Below are 18,686 nucleotides of genomic sequence, written 5' to 3'. Positions count from 1 at the left end.
TTTTTCTTGCAGTCACTCTCCAGATTTGCTGGAGGGCAGCCTCAGCAGCGTGGGATCCTCCACAGACTCGCCAGGCAAGATGGAGGGAGTGTCGCCGTCCTCGTCCAGCAACTCGCCCTTTGCTTCCCTCCAGGATTTGTCCCCAAAGTGAGCATGGGCTAGACAGACGCTAAAAGGGACAATTGCCAAAACTCCCCTCTCCAGGGAACCAGTTTCCTTCCATTTCAAGATCACCTAGATTTAAATGGAAGTTTCCATGTTTGCTTTTGAGCGGCTGTTTTCGTGGCTACATTTTGGAGGGTGTAAGATATGTTTGAATTAAGGAAACGAAAGCCATGGATTAGTTTTAGTGTGGAAGAGGTAAGCCTAGTGAAACTAGCAATGACTGAGAGACACGGCACCAGCTGCTAATACAGGATCTGGGATGGTGCTTGGCTTCATAGTGATAGTGGTCATTAGTGGCTCTGCTTTTGTCTTACCAGTTCCCCTCGCTACAGAGAGACATTAAGCACTGGACAGAAGGAAGAAAGACTATTTAGATGTGTACATTTTTCCTGTTTCCACAGGCCTTTGTATGTATACAATCTGCATATTTTGTAAGAAAATATTTAACTTATTGTTCTTTTGCTTTGTTTGTAATTATGTACATATTAACATTGTCAAATGTCGTACATAGTTTTAAGTCTGGAATTGGCTGTGAGGTGAATGTGGGCACAGGTCAACAGCAAGAGCTTTTACTAAAGGAAACCAACTACTTCTGGTGTACACCTGTGTCGATTTCCTTACTGTTATACTGTACAAAGTTATGTTTTCAGCAGATATTTTTATATGGGCTATGCACTGTGGTGTTTTTCTTTTCCTTTTTTTCTTCCACTTTGACTTGTATGGCCCCTTCCATGACCTGCTGCAACTTTAAATGCCTAGGATGAGCAATTAATGCACCGAGCAGTCAGCCGTGGATGTAATAAGATCACTGTTGTGCTCTCAACACTAAGGGTTGTTCTGTATCCTGTGTATTTGTCTCGATGGTTTTGTAGCTAAGCAGGGTGTAGAAATGATTCAGTATTCTTTCAACTGGGGAAATGTTATTTATGAGAAATGTTTAAGATGTGGTTGGTGATAGGTTTCTATCTCCAGTTAAATTAAACCATTTGTGTTATTTACACAAATCAACTAACTGCTAGAACATGCAGCACAAACAAAATGGCACCGTCTCATTGGGAGGAAAGACTGCTGTGGTTACATTTATTAAAATAGCTTTATGCACAGGATGCTAGATCCTGGTATGTTTCAGGCTGTGTGTATGCAGAAGTGAAACTTTTTTGATAAAACAAAATTCAAGAATGCAGTATGTAGAGACATATTTTGCACCTAAATATGCTTTCAGCTGTTGTTGCTCTAGTGTCCATCTTCCTTGTGTAACTTCGACATGTGAACCCCTTTATTGTGTATGTACAAGAGAAAGTGATTGTAAATCATGTTATGGAAGTGTGCCCTTTAATTAAAAGAAAAAATGCGGTTTTCTTTTTCAAGCCTTTTTTTTTTGTACTAATAAGAAAATGTAGAAAGTCGGCAGCATTGCTTATTGTGATTTTTCTCCTATTTCAGTCATTTTATGATGTGTTCACGGCACTCGAGTACAATAGGAAGGCTATAATCTCCAAAAATGGCTCACAATTTGCTTATGCTTATCTTTTTTGATTGCAAATGCTAGGACCTAATTAATACGTGTATGTTGGTATTTTGAATATTCCAATAGTAGTCTTGCCTGGAACACTAATTTAAAATGTCTACACAGCACCCAGGGCCACAGTAGGATTGTGTCACTCCTGAACTATACTTACTGCTCTAGAACCAAAAGGTATGCAACCAATGCCAAATCAAGTTTTTAACTGTCAAAACCAATAATATATTCCCAAGGGAGACTAGCAACAATCCTTACAATGCTTACCGTTTCCTTATTGTCAACTTATATGCTCTTTACCCTTCAAAGCCAACATGTAAAGTATAGAAAATAGCTTAATCTATTTGATACCAGACAGCAGTAGAGAGACTTTATTAATCAATTGATGGAGCATTGATATAGTTCTGCAAACAAACCATTAGCTTTGAAAGATCGTCTTTCTATTGAGGACACAAAGTCATCTGACTGCTGGGAAAAAAAAAAAATTCATCATGCAAATAACTGCATTTAGTCCTCAGCGTCTATGATATAAATGCTTCAAAACATCAATATTATAATGGTTACAGGTGAATACCATAATATTTGAATGGCTTTATTTACATGTTTGCATGTAGATTCCTTCACACTCAAGTCAATCATAATCATCAGTTACATAATGGCAATAGAAATACAGACATGGGCAATATGAGGTCAACACTTTGAATAGCCTCCTGTTTCTTCACAGGCCCTGTTCAGGGACTAGCATTCCTTTGACCTGCACACTGGGAGGTCTCTGCTGTTTGTGCCAGTTCGGTTTTTATGTCAGTTTACATATGTAACAAATATGTGGATTTGAAAACAAGTATACTCAAATGTATTTTTCAGGGGACGGGGTGAACTGAATAAGTACCCCGTCCCCCTGCTGTCAGCTGTACTCATTAAAGCGTAGCAGTGCCTCTGGTGTTAGGATGTTCTCTTCGTCTTTAGATCCAATTCCCCTCCTGTTACCTTACAGCACTTCACGTGCGTAAGATGACCATCGTAAGAAGCCCTAAAATATGAAAAGAAAAACCAGAGCAACATTATATTCTACAATGTGCGCCAATGTGATGTCAAACAATAGCAGCGTAGTTCAAATTAAAACATATTTAACACACAATGCAACCTCATTCTGTGGGTCAATTTTTTTATTTTTATTTTACTTACCAAGAACATAAGCAGCTACAAGTTTCTTGTTAACACTTAAGTGGAGGTAGACAGGCACAGTGGATTCTTGCTCCCCCAGGGTGGGGAGCATCAGGGCGGCCATACACACCAGCCCAAGCAGCACCGTCAGCAGACTGGGGCCTCCAGCAACAGGACGGCTCACTGTCGGGTGCACACATTGCGATCAGATACATCACTCAATTTTCAGCTGGGCACGGTAGTTTTTAAATCAAACACTACTCATACAGGAGGAAATGGTGTTTAAGTGTTAGGGACTATTTCCCTGCACAGATGTGGCGCTTTACAGCAGCACAGCAGTAGGTGGGATTGACTGTGTGTGTTCATAGTATTCCTAAAGGTGTGGCTCAAAAATATGCTTTTATTGTTCTGAAAACAATGGAAGTATAATATAGAGTAGGTGTACATATACATTTTTGAATAAACAGACAAATGTTCTTTGTTGGATCAATTCATTGGAGGTTTGACAATACAAGATACATTGGAAAAAAAGCTAGAGCTCAAACAATGTTTTAGCTAAACAAGCCAAGATTTGGTTTAGGACAATGAACTATGCACTAAGAATAGTAAATGCAGTTACAGCAAATCCATGAAGACAAATGAAGATGCATTTGATCTTGGTTGCGATGAGACCTTGGCTTGTGCTTCAATTTAAATGACTACCTGACAGTGATTACCTGCACGGTTGTTTTCCTTCAGCAAATGATGTACCTTTGTATGTAATAACCTCAACAGGTAGCTGGTTAACATGGTCTCATCCAGTAAAGTCACATGGTATAGTAACTACTAGCTACTGTATCTTGCCACAAAATCAAATGTGAAGATGATTACATGCATTTTATTGTCACACTATGTTTGTGAGACCAAGAGCTTTTTTTTTTTTTTTTAATACTAGATAAGATAGGTAGGTAGATACTGTGTGTGTGTGTGTGTTCATAGACCATAAAAAAGCAACCTGTTCCTGAATTTTAGTGTGCGCATTTGGCTCCATCTAGTGGTAAGACCACAAAACAGTCCCTCTTCTCACCTGTCTGAAATGCAGTCTGTTCAAAAAACTCGCTGTCTGCAAAGTGCTCTTTGATTTTGCGCTCCTCATCATGGGGGCGGGGGCTGGGCGGCTCCTGGGAGGCTGACGGACGCAGCGTGGCCGTCACCTCTTTGCGACCCAGGGCTTTCCGCTGACTCTGCTCAGAAACCTGCAGCCGGAACTTGTCGTACACCCCATAATGGCATGCACGCACATCCCTGTGTCGGATCACGCTGCGTGGACATAGAAAGTTCGATGCTGACTTGATCAGATGGGAAAGTCAAAACTATCCGACAAACAACGGGAATATTAAGGAATGAACAATTAAACAGCATGGATGGGAATCCACAGAGAACACCATGTTCATAAATAAGATATGTAGACATATTAGTGCTTTACCACTGCATGAAAAATGTAAAAGTGCCATACAGAAAAACAAACTCACATGTCAACACAACACTGTGGCTTGACGGCTCCGGTGGCATCTACCACAGTGTACTTGTTCGGCGCTGTGCACAGCACTGGTAAAAAGAAACAAATACACAGATTATCTAGATAAATTGGTGTACAGCATACATGGAAACCCAAATAGATTGGGTTTTACTCCGCCAACTCACCTTTAAATTTGAGGGCGAACTCATAGGGGTTGTAGAGGGTGAGCACCTGCTTGTGAGACGTCTGCTCATCTGCGTAGAAGACGAGCTCAGTGGGGAACACGAACACAGGAAGGCTTCCTTCCACCAGCTCAGGCTGTCGATGCTGCTGCTGCATTGGCTCCAGCTGAGCTCTTCCCCTTCCCCGTCCACGGTCTGCCTGGGCCCCCCCACCCCTCTCTCTCTCCACGAACTAGCAAGCTGTGTAAACTCCCTTTAGGTGGAAACGACACGTCCCGCTCTCATCGCCTCAGAGACATGACGCGGCACTGTTGAAGACACACTTATTTACATTTGTGACACAATTTTGATTCCACTACATTTCCACTCCATTTCACGAGGACAGATTACATTTACTTTTCCATTTATGTATTCAACAGCTGTTGTTTATAGTTACGGATACAATAAAGCTAATACATTCTCAGTCCCATAGACTGTATTTTAATATTAACGGTCTATGCCCAGTATCTATACATGCACTAAATGGAGAGATGTCAGAGCGGGGGGGCGGGCTGCCCATGGAAAGGCGCCCCGAGAAGTTGGGGGTTCGGTGCCTTGCTCAAGAGCACCTTGGCAGTGCCCAGGAGGTGAACTGGCACCTCTCCAGCTACCATTCCACCAGCATACTTAGCCCGTGTGGGGACTCGAACCGACGACCCTCCGGTTCCCAACTCAACAAGGCAAACAGGATTGGGTCACCTCCATGTGGCTAGTCACGTGCCCTGATGTGTTTACATGGTTACGGTAGAGCTCGAGGTAACGGACTCGGGGTGTCGCAACCATGGACTGTATATTCGCAACACATTTTGTACTACATGTACACATAAAAAACCCTAGTACTTATTAATGTGCCACAACAAAGCTTTGGTCAAGTGCTGTGTTACTAACTGAGGTGTATTGTTCAATTACTTAGCTAGTTATTTTGCCGTTGTTGTATTTGTTTCCAGATAACGTGTAAGCTTATATGTAAGCTAACGTAACGTTGCCTTTACAGTGCTGTGTAATGGTAGCTGACAACGTAATGATGTTATTATATTATATATTGGTAATATATTTAGCAATAAGAAGATTTAGAGCAAAATTCATCCATAATTTGGGTTACTCTACTCGAACCGTGCAGTTTGACTGCTTTTACCTGCTCACACTGTGTAATAACACATTGTTATGGTGCAATGCTAACGCTGTATAATAGTAGCCGTTAGCTAGCGTTAGCCGGCTAGGAAACCCCAGATGTTAGCTGGTAGCCACTTAACGTAGTCTACCGTTACACGCTGTGTCATTACACTACATAAAACACAAAGTTGTTTTATCTCAAGACAAAACTGAGAGCGAGACTTTACCTTGTCGTCAGCACACGGGTTCGTGTAACGCCAGTGACACCACCACCCTGTTGTTGTTTCTCACTAGCCTTTTTTTCTTTGTCAATAATATACTGCAGGCCTCGCAGTGCATGCTGGGACGGCGACGGGTGAAAGACGTCAACAAAGCGGACGAAAAACACTTCAAGCAAGAAGAACTGTTTGTCATAACTTCAAAACGCTGCGGAAAACATTAAGCATAAACGCCCTAAATCAGGCAAATTCGGTCATACATGCGGATTAGTTATTAACTGCACCAAATTGATAAGTCCTGTTAATTATACAAAGTAGTTCAACAATGTTTAGTTTAAGTATTATCACAATGATTATACAAATATATCAGTTATGATGCTATTTCACAATGCACTGACAGATAAACAGCCTATATCAGACTCAGGTTGTTGATAAAAGTCCAACATACACGCATATGCATGTTATATCACTCAAAAAATACATAGGGCTAGGCTATTCTTCATCCAACCTGCTTTCAGGCACAGCAAATAAAAAAAACAGGGACATTGTAACATAGTATATGCAGTATACTATGTATACTGCAGTATATAAGCAGACAAACCCTTCGAGGAAATATATGGCCTTCATCTGCAGGTAACGTTATTCTGTGGCTGGCTTATGACTTTCCACTGACCTTTATGTCTGTGAGTTTTTTCCCCTCATCTCTTTTGGTAATAAGGTCTGAGCTTATAATAAACATAAGTTTGTGGTCATTTGTAATTCATAATTTCATGGTATTTAATTAAGTGTAAAAACGAAAGAACAAGAATACCCCTAATATAACAGCGATGCCGCCCTCATGTGCTGTCGGATTTATTATAATAATGAAAACACATACATAACAGCGAGCTCGGCACTTTGATGATTTTAGAGGCTTGATTGTGGAAGTGACTTTTCTACTGGTATATTTCCACTATAATACATGTTGGTGGTCTGTTTGAATACATAGTGTCTTTGTTTTATCCTAAATGTGCATTTTCCCTGAATGCGGCCATTACAGCACAAAAAAACATAAACCGTTAGTATGACAATTGATTCATAGGCTTACACAATGTCCAACTTAAAATATTGCGTTCACTTGGTTAGGCCATGTAACTCAACTGCACGTGTTCTTGTTTTGTTGTGTTTAAGAGGCGGAAGGCTGCTTTTTGAGGCGCCTTGAACGCAGCAAGCAAGAGAGTGACAGAAGAGAGCATCCGAGAAAGAGAGGGCTGTGTGTGTGCGTGAGTGTGTGTGTGTGTTAGAGAGAAAGGGAGGGGGGGGGGGGATGGGTGCGGGACGCGAGGGAATTGGCAAGACATTTCAAGAAATTTCAAGTCTATAAATATTATATATATTACAGCTACAAGGTGATCAGTGGCCGGTTTCATGCCAGACAGATAAGCTACTATATGGAAGGGATTACATACACACCAGCACAATAATAATACCAATACTGTTGATTACCCACTCGTTTAGCATATATACATTTACACACACACATACGCACAGACGAAAAGGTTGGCGGATGTAGTGTATACGGACACGCAAACTCGACCTCGTTATATATTTATATATTGTAGGGGGCGTGGCCAACGGAATGGGACTCAGCCAATGGCGCCGCAGTGGAGGAAGCGGGGCGTTCCATTCGGTTAGGAGCAGAAGTTGAACAGCGCGAGCCGAGACAGAGCTCTAGAAAGGCAGATAGAGAGAGAGCAGAGGCAACGGCCCTCTTCTGGAGGGGGGGCTTATTATATCAAATATATACACACTCATGTGTGCACTGTTTGGCCGCACGATAGGTCACATGTGGATAACAGAAATTTTAGAAAAGCATACAACCGCGGCTTTACATTTAAAATGCCTATTTTACTTTTCCTGTTAGACACGTCCGCCTCTATGAATCAGCGCACTTATTTGGGTACGACGTATCTGGACGTTGCTAAAGGCGCGGTTGAGGTCTTTATGAAGGTAAAGAATGATTTTACCCCGACTTTTCAGCAAGTGTGCACCTTTGGTGTGCTTAGGGTTCCTTCGACAAGATAGGTCGAAATTAATTGTTGTTTTGGTTTTCTTTTTTTGACAGCTGCGTGCCCGAGACCCGGCTAGTAGAGGCGACAGGTACATGCTAGTTACATTCGATGATCCACCATACGGAGTGAAGGTAATTAGCAACTGATACAATTTTTATATTTGACCAGTCGAACGTATTTTTCTGTCAGTGAGACTTTATTGTCCTTCTGGTTTGTAGTCAGTGTTGGGCGGCTTCCCGGTGGCGAAAAACGGCCTATTTTTTGCTCCAAATAACCGCAGACCCGGAGCTGCACTGCCTCCGACCACCCAGCGGACATTTTGCTTTTGTGTTGAGAAAAGTCTCGGGCGTTGAGATGGAGGCGGAGAGATTTATTATCGCCCGTGACGTCGCGCTTTTTTTGAAAGTACAACGTATCGATTGGCTAAAGAGCCCGCCAATCATCCTGCCCTCCTCTCTTTGCATCATCCACGCATTACCATTGGCCAGTCTGGTCTGAAAGTTGATAAGCCCTCTTCATCATGAGTTTTTTTTTTTCATGCGAGTTCGCTAGAAAAAAAAAACATCATTATTCATATGATAATAATTTGTCATACCGATACTATATGAGCTTAATGGCGAAGCACTCTCTAGTTTTCATACGCACACACACATGGGACAAAAACAACCTCAACACACATGTGAATCACAATAATTTCAGGGGTTTCACGTCAGCAAAGCTATCCTCACCAGTAATCAATTGCATGGTTATGACCTGGCACATATCTCTTTAAGAGCTTTTCATGCCCAATAAAGTACATTTCTTAGTACCCACATAAACCCCTGAAGTCCCTGATCTGCTTTAGTGGCTGGTCTGTATTAGGAATCAGGTTTTCTAACTCTGTCCATAAACACCAGCCTACTACTCTCAACACATCATGCAATGCAGTCTTTACTCCATCCCATGTCATTCATACCTGAAGACATGGGATAGACAAACGTTGGCTTCCCTTGTAAAGTTGTTTTTTTGTTAGTTTGCATGCTTCATAACTAAAATTACAAAATGCCACAGCAGGAAAGTAATTTATAAATTTATCTTTAATGCAGCTGCTGGTTTGAGGTTTAAAAGTGGATACAGAGGCATGTGATTGAGCAGCATGCAAGTTAAAAGCAACTTATAATGGCCGGTTAATTCCATATTTCTTGTTTTTATAATACTTTTTATAATACTTTTGTGAACTTTGTTGCACCATTAACAACACATGCAGCTCTTTTTTTAAACAGCACTAGACCAGAAGCCACAACATAAGTCTATCTCACGGCAACTAAATACAAATTATATAGTATAATATTTTACACTCATCCTTTATTTGCCACGGCAGTAGGGATGCACTTCTAATTATAATACAAGTGGGACGTAAAAACTGGGAAATGAATAATTAAACATGTGCTAGGGGTGAGCATTTAGACGTGAGTTGAAAATTTGGGCTTCAGGGTGTAAAATCAATACTTTTTTTTTCCATCAGTTGATTAATAAAGGTATAAAGAGCTTTTTTGTCTTGTACAGTCAATTACATATTTAACCCCCTATAATTTATGTATTCAATTATACATTTGACTAGTCTGTTATTTACATTCTAGGGCTTCTTGCATTTTTACTAAATGTTGTATCAACTCGTAAAAATATCAAATTAAATGTTTTTTCACATAAAGATATTAATATAACCCTAGCTTTTGAGAGATAAAAGAAGCTATTTTTAAGACTAGCTACTTCCTTTTATGTTTAATGAACAACATTTGTCATAGTACTCTTGTCATGGTACTTTGTTTTTCAGTTAACAAATGCACAGTCTTGCTTTTATGAATATTTATTTAAAGAGGTGCAAGATGCAAAATAACTGCCCGGCTATATGTGGTTCAGGGATCTCCAAGAGGCCCATTTTGAGCATTCATTGCTTACTTTTATATTTGCTATTCTTCCTCCTTTGCTATGATGGAACCTTATGAGTGGATGCTGTTATTCATGTGAGGTACTTAATTCACTCAGTCATTGACCTTGCAGTATTAGCCAGGTCCAGATCATTGCTTCATGCGTCCCACTCAATTAGCCTTGTGGATAACACTTAAGATAAATAATCTAAGAAAGTGCATGCTGTGAAGTCTGTCGTCAACTCCTCTTCCCTCTGCTCGTCCTCTTCTTTGTCTTCATTTCCTTCTCCTTTGTTCTTTTTGTCATCCTTGTGCACCGAGGATTATAATGAAAGGACAAGGCTCTACTGAATGGGGCTGCCCTGATTGCACTGTTACAGACGAAAGATATTGTTAAGGTAGAGTGAGAGCGGTTAGGTGAGAGGAAATATAAAAATATTCTGTAGTCTGAATTATTGAGTGCAGGCCAAACCTTACCATGTCTGGATTCATACTTTCCTCCTACCTGTGTGAATGTGTTTCCACCTTGAGTGTTTTTCTCAGCTGCTTAGTGATGTTGCTTGTGTATCATATTTATCTAACGTCATGTAACAGGGAGCTTTTCTAGGAATTCCACCCAAATCATGGCTTTGGAATTATATCCCATGATAATCCAGATTAAGAGCATATGTAGACACAGTGCAGATGTTTTCATCATTTCTCACAGTCTTCATCTCCCCCCTTTTCTCTACTAATAAAGGAAGTGGTATAGCTTACAGGTTGCTGCAGTATCAAAGGCTCGACCCCACTGGAGAGCAGTTACCCACTCACATCCTCTCCTGTGGGAGTTTATCTCCGTCACAGAGGACAGGCAGCATTGGGAAGAGTATTTTTGGATGCTTGTCATGTATGAAATTAGACTTCTTTCTTAAACAGCACCATCCAGCTCAAATGTGGGCCTGATTCTCAACACTATTATCTTCCATTCCCAGAGCTTGACACAAGATGATCTAATTTTTTGGTTACTGTTATGTCATGTTGCACATAATCAACGGGTTGCTAAGATTTCCTTTCAACAAAGGTGGCAGTCACTTCCTTGAGGTGATCAGTTTGTGATTGTCAGTGAAAAAAAACACATGTTTTTTCTTTGTAATCACAGAGTATGGGTACCTGTGGGTGTAGATCTATTTTGGTTTGTGGCTGATCACTATGTACTGTAACTTCAGGCCTCCTCTGCCACTCAGTGGTACAGCTGTTTGCTGGGCATTTCCATTCAGCACTGTCCGTGTCTGCATTTCAGGCAGGCTGGAAGGAGAACCATGCCACCTTCATGTGCGAGCTGAAGAACCTGCAGGCGTCTGGGCTGACTACGCTAGGTCACGCTCTCCGCACAGCCTTCGACCTGCTGAACCTCAACCGCCTGGTCTCAGGCATCGACAACTACGGACAGGTATCCACACGCCCGTACCCTATCATGTATTTCTTTGGCAGCAGTCTCATCTGTTGCCATAAGAGAAAAGTAGAATTGCTCTGCATAATATCCATAGTAGTTAAAGAAAAAAGTCTTACAAGTAATTTCAAATAGAGCTGAAATCAATAAATTGATCAGGTGATCAGCAAAAATTATTGTCAACTATTTTGATAATAAATGAATCATTGAAGTCATTTTACACATTTACACTTATTATTATGTCCTCACATTTTGTGCACCACACATTCATTTAGTAGGCTACTATACAATAGTCTGCAGATTCATCAAAAATGATATTTTTGTTGTTGTTGCTACCCAACACATTTAACACCTTACACACACACATTGACAAAACAGTGGTGTGCCAGATTTAGTGGTGGATTGGTTGTGTTGGTAAACACTATTTTTAATAAAATACGTGCATGGCTTTTCTTGTTAGTGCCTTGTCGGATTTTTCAAAGTGGGGGATTCTAGACAAAATTGATTCCAAACAACAGAACTAGTTCTGACGTACCAGCTGGTAATGGAGTGTAAAACCAGGCTTTTCTGATTCCGCCAACACAAACAGAATATGCGGACTTTCCCTGGACAAATGACGGGTTTGGTAATGATTGTAGCAAAGCTTTCCGCTGCCATTTCTTTATCCGTTTACCGGGAGACAGAGAGGAGAATATTGACTTTTGATTGCAGCCTAATCCACTCTGTCTTCTTCAGTTAGCACTGTCGTCAGCTCCACACACACATCGTTTCTGAATCAGAGAAAGATTATCACGCTCAAGTAGTGACACAAGTTCTGTGCATCGTGTGTGTGTGTGTGTGTGTGTGTGTGTGTGTGTGTGTGTGTGTGTGAGAGTGAATTCTACTGAAGCGTTGTGTGTGTGTTTGAGATAGACAAGACTGACCCCTACAGCACAGTGGTGGAGGCCTCTGTCCTTAAATGTAACACAAGGACAGCCTGCAGCTTACAGATGCATTCTGACACCAGGCAATCATTTCAAGCTGCAACACACAGTTAGTATTCAGGAGCTTGTCAGAGGTGTGAAGCTAATGCCATATGAAATACTGTGTTTAAGTGGAACTCTTTTTTCAAATAGTAAACCGGTATTTTGCCAGTACTGTAAGGTTGCGTTCACATGGCCAAAAGGGGATCCGGCGATTTTCCGCAGGGTTGTGTGGCGGTGTGCGAGTGTGCCTAAAACGGCCCATTTCTGAGACGTCCATCGTCGTTGTTTTCTTTAACCCCCCCAATGTAGGCTTTATATTTCACAATTCCTGTTTCTGTCAGGTCGTTTATAGACCTCGAAGTTCCTGACTGCACTTGAATGCAGCTTTAGTTCAGAGAAAAGGAGAAAGAAAAGAGAGGAAGGGACTGTTACTCAAACTCCTGGGAAGTTCAGTGCTTACATTTAGCTATTTTGTTTTACCCTCATAGTGATTTAAAACCTTCCTGTGGCAGCGATGTTTCCTGGTTACTGTACGGGACTCTCACATCGCCTCAAAACTGTCTGACAAGTATGTTCGCGGGTTACACGATCGGCCCCGGCAGCCCGACATGGTGTCAAAAAGTTGGTGTCAACTTTTCACTGCAGGCCGCTGCGTTTGTTTTTCATCTCCACCCTGCAGCAGCTTAAATGAGCAGTGGAAAGAAAGCAGACTGGTGATAATAAATGGGGTCACTGTCTGCTTGAACTTGGATTTAATTGCTGAATGTTTCTGTTTCCTCTCAGGGCCGTAACCCCTTCTTCCTCGAGCCATCTGTGATCATCACTATCACTGACGGGAACAAACTTACTCAGAGCTCCGGGGTGCCAGATGAGGTGAGAGCTGAAGCACATGCCGTAGTGCTACTATGTACTGTTTGTAGCAATGCAATGTGTGATCTTTCCCATCGTCCTTTTCCTTTCTTTACCCGGTCTGTTGTGTAGCTGCACCTGCCTCTGAACTCTCCACTGGCGGGCAGTGAGCTGACCAAGGAGCCCTTCCGCTGGGACCAGCGTCTGTTCGCGTTGGTGCTGAGGCTGCCGGGAGCTTCCACACCAGACACCGAGCAGCTTGGTAGCGTCCCCACAGATGAGTCTGCCATCACCCAGATGTGTGAAGTCACTGGAGGTTGGCCATTTTCTTCCTTTTGCAACCTGAACGTTTGTCTGGTATTCACACCACCATTTATTTTCACAATCATTGTGTGTCTGTAATAATTAATTCTGTTACATACAATTGCGCCCCCTGTTTTTCTCTCTCAGGGCGATCGTACTGTGTGCGGACACAGAGGATGTTGAACCAGTGTCTAGAGTCTCTGGTCCAAAAGGTCCAAAGTGGGGTTGTCATTAATTTTGAGAAGACGGGGTTAGATCCTCCTCTTGTTGGGGAAGGTGAGTGGCACACTGAATAGACACAAGGCAACAACTTTTGTGTAAATCCTGCCTTCATAGTTACTATGGACAAACTTACAAAGTTTTAAAGGAGCTCTAAGCGATGTCGGGTGACGGCACTTGTTGTTGACGTTGAAAGTATTTCCAAACAAAACTGAGGCTAGCTCGCCCCTCCCCTCGCCCACAGATACTGCGTTTGTTCAGGGGATAGGTGTAGACTGGGTCTACACCTATCCCCTGAACCCCCCACCTCTGCCGGTGATTTGATTTCTCCCTGCAGCTCGACCTGGAAACCTGCACGTTTAATTCTCCTGCTTAAGTTCACACATCTGCGGGAACCAATCACAAACTGGCTTATCTCCCTGCCGTGCTATTGGTGGTTTTCACACGATGATGATAGAGAAGCGATCAAGCAGCTTCTAGTTTACATTCCACATAGCGGCCACCGAAGCACAGCAGCCCGTTGATGCCGCTGTTGCTTTTACGTCCCCCAGATCGTTGTTCTGATTGGTTGAAGGATTATCCAATTGCGTACAGAGTTATTTGAACAATGCCCGTTGGTCCCGCCTCTTGTGTAGAGAAAACACAGAGCAGACCCCCAGACCAATGGTCACTCTCACATCTATTGAGTTTGTCTTGGTCTGGTGATAGCCAGACTAGGAACAGGCAGCATGTGACCAAAAATCCCTAAAAAACACTTGACATCGCTTAGAGCACCTTTAAGAACAGAAAAAGGTAGAAGTTTAAAAAAAGAAGCAGCAATTACAGATTGATATACACAATATGTTTCCCTACTTCACAAGCCCAGTCAGGTGCATAAAAGTGTTTCGGAGCGCATGATCTCATTCCATTTTAGGCAATTAAGTTAGAGCAAAGACACTGTGGGCAGTAAACCAGGTGAAAGCAGAAGAGAGGATCAACACAGTGCAGTTTTACACTCATAGGAGAACTGATACAGCCAAGAAAATAGTGAAACCTTATTTACATCCATGACTCTGAGTTCGCCCGACAACTCCCAAACTGATTATTACATTTAAATAAAACTAATATGAATTGTTCATTTGGTTGAGAATTGTGTTTTCTCTTACATCATATCTTTTTTGTTTTTGTTTGACAGACAACTCAGTGGAGTCGAGTCGTCCTGTTTCAACCATCGGCCCTCAGCCGTGGCAAAGTTGCCACAAACTCATCTACGTGCGACCGAACCCAAAGACAGGGGTTCCAGTTGGGCATTGGCCCATACCAGAGTCCTTCTGGCCGGACCAGAATTCTCCTTCCCTGGTGAGCAGAGAGATTTTTAAGTTTTACACAAACTTTCTCTGTTGCTTTCCTTGTCGCTTGCACGTTCCTGTCTTTCTCTCCTTTCTCGGCAGTCCTCTTTTCCTCTGTCTAATATTAGTCAGTAACTTTGCCAATATATTATAATATTTAATGCAGTGTCCAACTCTGCGAACTCTTAGTGCGATCACCATTATTTGTTGCATTCACAAAGACACCACATGGATCCATTCCACAGATACATACTATGTCCAAACAACTTATTTCCATCTTTTGCTCCCAGCCACCTCGCACTGCACATCCCGTGGTGCGTTTCTCATGTGTGGACTGTGAGCCCATGGTGATCGACAAGCTTCCCTTTGACAAGTACGAACTGGAGCCGTCTCCGCTCACCCAGTTCATTTTGGAAAGAAAGTCTCCCCACATGTGCTGGCAGGTATAGTAGATATTTTCACACACCCACCGGCTCTGACACACTGTCTGTGGTGTTGTCCCCGTGACTTATCTGGAAAAGCAGAAATATTGAGGTCGCTGCCTGTATTCAAAATATCAATTCACAATTTGCTTTTCAGTCACATTTTTAAACTCAATGATCAAAATGACATTTGACCTTGTTCTGTCCTCAGGTGTTTGTTAACAGCAGCGGGAAACAAAATGACCTGGGGCAGCCCTTTGGTTATCTTAAAGCCAGCACCACTCTCACCTGTGTCAACCTGTTTGTCATGCCTTACAACTACCCAGTGCTTCTTCCACTCCTCGGTAAGACATGGGGCAGTAAACTGTTCCTTTAAAGTGGCCTTGACACTGCTGGGTCAGTGGGTCTGAGCTGATATTAAATTTAAAAAGCGTTCCTTTTCTGGGTCACTTCACCATCTGCAATCTTCCCCCAGACATCCCCCAATCATCTTTAGCTATAAACTACCTAGAATATTTAATCGTGATTAACGTCATAGTTAAAAAAAAAAAGTCACATTTAAATCTATTCTAAATATCCCTTGATATCTTTTTGTCCCATTATTTTTTCTCATTTAATGCTCTTATCAACATGGAAAAGTGGATCGACTCGCTTTGTACAAATGTTTTTTTTTTTTTATTGAAAACAACATTGGCATAAAGCCAACTGTAGTGTTCAAGACCCCCCCCCCCAGCATATAGCCTACTGTAGTGGTCAGAAGGTACAAGGTCAGACCATTGGTCTCGTCAATGGAACATTTGGCAACTTTTAAAAAGTAACTTTCCATCCAGAATCTTATCAGCGTCCATTTTGGGGTCTCGCGCTCGCCATCCACTCAAAACGTAACAGTGCTTCTCTTTGGCCGCCTCACGAGCCCAAACAGCGTGTGCGCGGCTTGCCTGTTGTTGTGTTTCTGATCTAGCTAGATCCGGTGGGTGTTGTAGTTTTTCTAATGTTACTAGTTGTTGCAACAGCATGTGGAAAAACTACATAGTTTGCTAGGCCAAAAATAACGTTTGTCTCGTGATAAAAGAATTGACGCAGTTAAAATGGGTTTACGTTAACGCCGTTAACAACGCCTTCCACTGACAGCACTACTATAAACAGGAAAGTAACAAGCACATCACGGAGAACTTTATAAACAGTTCATCTTTAATAATGCTATGCAAAAAATACATTTTGAAATAATGAGCTAAAGAGGGATAAATACTATCTGGTATGATGCATCTTTTAGACTCGCCCCCGGAATATTAATGTGTGATAGGCCCTGCAGCAGCAGCAGGAGCTGCAGTTGGATGTCTCTGATGCAGAATGCTAAAACTATATTCTACATAACTATTTTATCTTTTTTTCTCCTTCCAGATGATTTGTTTAAAGTCCACAAACTCAAACCAAACCTCAAGTGGCGGCAGGCGTTTGAAATGTACCTGAAGACAATGCCTCCATACTTCCTTTTGGTAAACTAATGCTGGGCCACATATTCTGCCTTTAGTAAACATTCAGCACATGGATTTATAGTGTTTCTGCATGGAACTAACATTCACAAATTTCATCTTGCTATCTTCTGACAGCCCTTAAAGAAGGCTTTGAGGATGATGGGTGCACCGAATCTTATAGCAGACACCATTGACTGTGGCCTGAGTTACAGTGTTATCTCTTACCTGAAGAAGCTCAGCCAGCAGGTAAGGACCCAAACACGAGGAAGTTTCACTCTTTTTTTGTTCTAGTATGTGGTATCAAAATCAAAATCAGAATCCGCTTTATTTGCCAGGTATGAGGACACATACGAGGAATTTTGCTTTGGATCACCATTTCTCACAATGTGCTTACACATACATAACAAACCACAAAACAAACACTATATACACACTAATATACAGTTTACACACTAATATATACACACTCTAAACAAAAACAATATAGACAGGTAGAGGCAATAGTGCATTGAAGAGTGCAAAGTAGTTGTGGAACAATACAAAGGAGTTATACAATGTTTATATTATTTATATTGATAAAAACATTAGGCAGCATTGTTAAAGAGTGACTAGCCTCGCATTGTCAGACAGGGTCTGGCTAGTCTACACAACAATGGGTTGGGAGAAAAACATGCTCTGGTCTATTGGCATTTCTTTAAACCAGTCACAATTTTCTTGGGGGCTGCTGCAAAATAGTCTCAGGAAGGAAGTTGTTTTGGTGGAACATGTGTACGTTCAGAAGTAGTTTTATTCGTGCAACAGAAAACTCTGTTTTATTGACAGATCTTTATCTGACAGATATTCTAGCTAGCTGTCTGCATTTACCCTGCAGAGATCTGAGGACCAGGTAACCATAGTCCTCAGATTGGACACATAGTCTAGCTAGCTGTCTGGATTTACCCTGCAGAGATCTGAGGACCAGGTAACCATAGTCCTCAGAAATCTAACAGAGGTTAGAACACCAACACAAAGAAAGAGGAAGGGGACAACAATTAGAGACATCATGCAGAATTTCCAGCGGCACCTGAACAATCCTGGAAATGAAACGTCGTTGATATAGACTAAAGAGTGACAGTATAAATATAGAAAGCGTCACTATTATTTTTTATATGACTGTTTCCGCATCCAATTATTCACGTATAAGACTAATAGATAAGAATCAACATAGAAACATGTACCCCAGAATGCGTTGATGTGTCTGTGCTTTAAACAGTATTCCTGTCTCTCGGTTTAAAGGCAAAGGTGGAATCAGAACGTCTAATTGTGTCTGTGGGGAAGAGGGCTCCTCAAGAAACTGGCATAAAGGTGAAGAACCACTCCCACACTCTCTCTCTGGCCCACCGGCGGGACTTTAAGCAGTTGCTGCAGGGAATCACTGGGGAGGGGCCCCTTCGCCTGGGGGACATCAACTTCAAAGAGTTCGCTGGCTTCCAGATCGCCCTGCTCAATAAGGTAGGTTCCTGGAAAGGCAAGACATGCTCTGTGTGGGGGGAAAGTTCCAGGGGGGAAAAAATGCAACGTTCGGTTGATTTCCGGTGACTGGACATGCTGATGTGTTCACAGGATCTAAAACCTCAAGCTTATCGAAATGCCTACGACATCCCACGGCGGAACCTTCTGGACCAACTCACCCGGATGCGCTCCAATTTGCTGCGGACGTCACAAAAACTGATCCGAGGGCAAGATGAAGGTATAAAATCCCAATGTTCTCACTGGGAGCAAATAATCTCTCACACAATGTAACACTGTCCATCAAAAAAAGGATGAAAAAAATACTTTGACGAGGGGGGGGGGGGGGGGG

The 18,686-nt window shown here is 42.0% G+C and overlaps 3 protein-coding genes across 5 annotated transcripts in view; 2 read left to right on the top strand and 1 right to left on the bottom strand.

Annotated features, from left to right (window-relative positions):
- Positions 1 to 521, top strand: part of fam122b (family with sequence similarity 122B) — a 5,520-nt gene extending 4,999 nt beyond the window's left edge. For both annotated transcript variants that reach the window (XR_004658219.1, XM_034883399.1), the window contains exon 10: positions 13 to 521. Coding sequence is in view for 1 of the 2 variants with exons in the window: in XM_034883399.1 (XP_034739290.1) it covers positions 13 to 151 (139 nt within the window). In the remaining variant the exon portion in view is untranslated. The remainder of the gene's footprint in view (positions 1 to 12) is intronic.
- Positions 522 to 2,032: 1,511 nt separating this feature from the next.
- Positions 2,033 to 6,153, bottom strand: mospd1 (motile sperm domain containing 1). 2 transcript variants are annotated; one of them, XM_034883400.1, is made up of 6 exons: positions 5,908 to 6,152; positions 4,532 to 4,836; positions 4,360 to 4,435; positions 3,915 to 4,147; positions 2,870 to 3,031; positions 2,033 to 2,714 (listed from the first exon to the last, which is right to left on the bottom strand). In XM_034883400.1, exons 2-6 carry the CDS (start codon positions 4,683 to 4,685, stop codon positions 2,683 to 2,685), a joined length of 657 nt encoding a protein of 218 aa, XP_034739291.1. In that variant the 5' UTR covers positions 4,686 to 4,836; positions 5,908 to 6,152; the 3' UTR covers positions 2,033 to 2,682. The 2 variants fall into 2 exon arrangements, with proteins under 2 accessions (XP_034739291.1, XP_034739292.1); XM_034883401.1 differs by lacking the exon at positions 2,870 to 3,031 and having other exon boundaries at positions 5,908 to 6,153.
- Positions 6,154 to 7,570: 1,417 nt separating this feature from the next.
- The window catches only part of ints6l (integrator complex subunit 6 like), a 15,542-nt gene continuing 4,426 nt past the window's right edge, over positions 7,571 to 18,686 (top strand). The window contains exons 1-13 of the mRNA XM_034883638.1: positions 7,571 to 7,887; positions 8,003 to 8,080; positions 11,136 to 11,285; positions 13,034 to 13,123; positions 13,232 to 13,415; positions 13,550 to 13,678; positions 14,796 to 14,959; positions 15,240 to 15,392; positions 15,583 to 15,715; positions 16,773 to 16,867; positions 16,982 to 17,092; positions 18,122 to 18,337; positions 18,449 to 18,575. Coding sequence (XP_034739529.1) covers positions 7,777 to 7,887; positions 8,003 to 8,080; positions 11,136 to 11,285; positions 13,034 to 13,123; positions 13,232 to 13,415; positions 13,550 to 13,678; positions 14,796 to 14,959; positions 15,240 to 15,392; positions 15,583 to 15,715; positions 16,773 to 16,867; positions 16,982 to 17,092; positions 18,122 to 18,337; positions 18,449 to 18,575 — 1,741 coding nt within the window. The 5' untranslated portion in view covers positions 7,571 to 7,776. The remainder of the gene's footprint in view (positions 7,888 to 8,002; positions 8,081 to 11,135; positions 11,286 to 13,033; positions 13,124 to 13,231; positions 13,416 to 13,549; positions 13,679 to 14,795; positions 14,960 to 15,239; positions 15,393 to 15,582; positions 15,716 to 16,772; positions 16,868 to 16,981; positions 17,093 to 18,121; positions 18,338 to 18,448; positions 18,576 to 18,686) is intronic.

The sequence above is a fragment of the Etheostoma cragini genome, chromosome 10, assembly GCF_013103735.1.
Source record: "Etheostoma cragini isolate CJK2018 chromosome 10, CSU_Ecrag_1.0, whole genome shotgun sequence".
Classification (NCBI taxonomy): Eukaryota; Metazoa; Chordata; class Actinopteri; order Perciformes; family Percidae; genus Etheostoma; species Etheostoma cragini.
The sequence above is the reverse complement of the archived record's forward strand: the minus strand, read 5'-3'. Positions and strand labels throughout refer to the sequence as shown.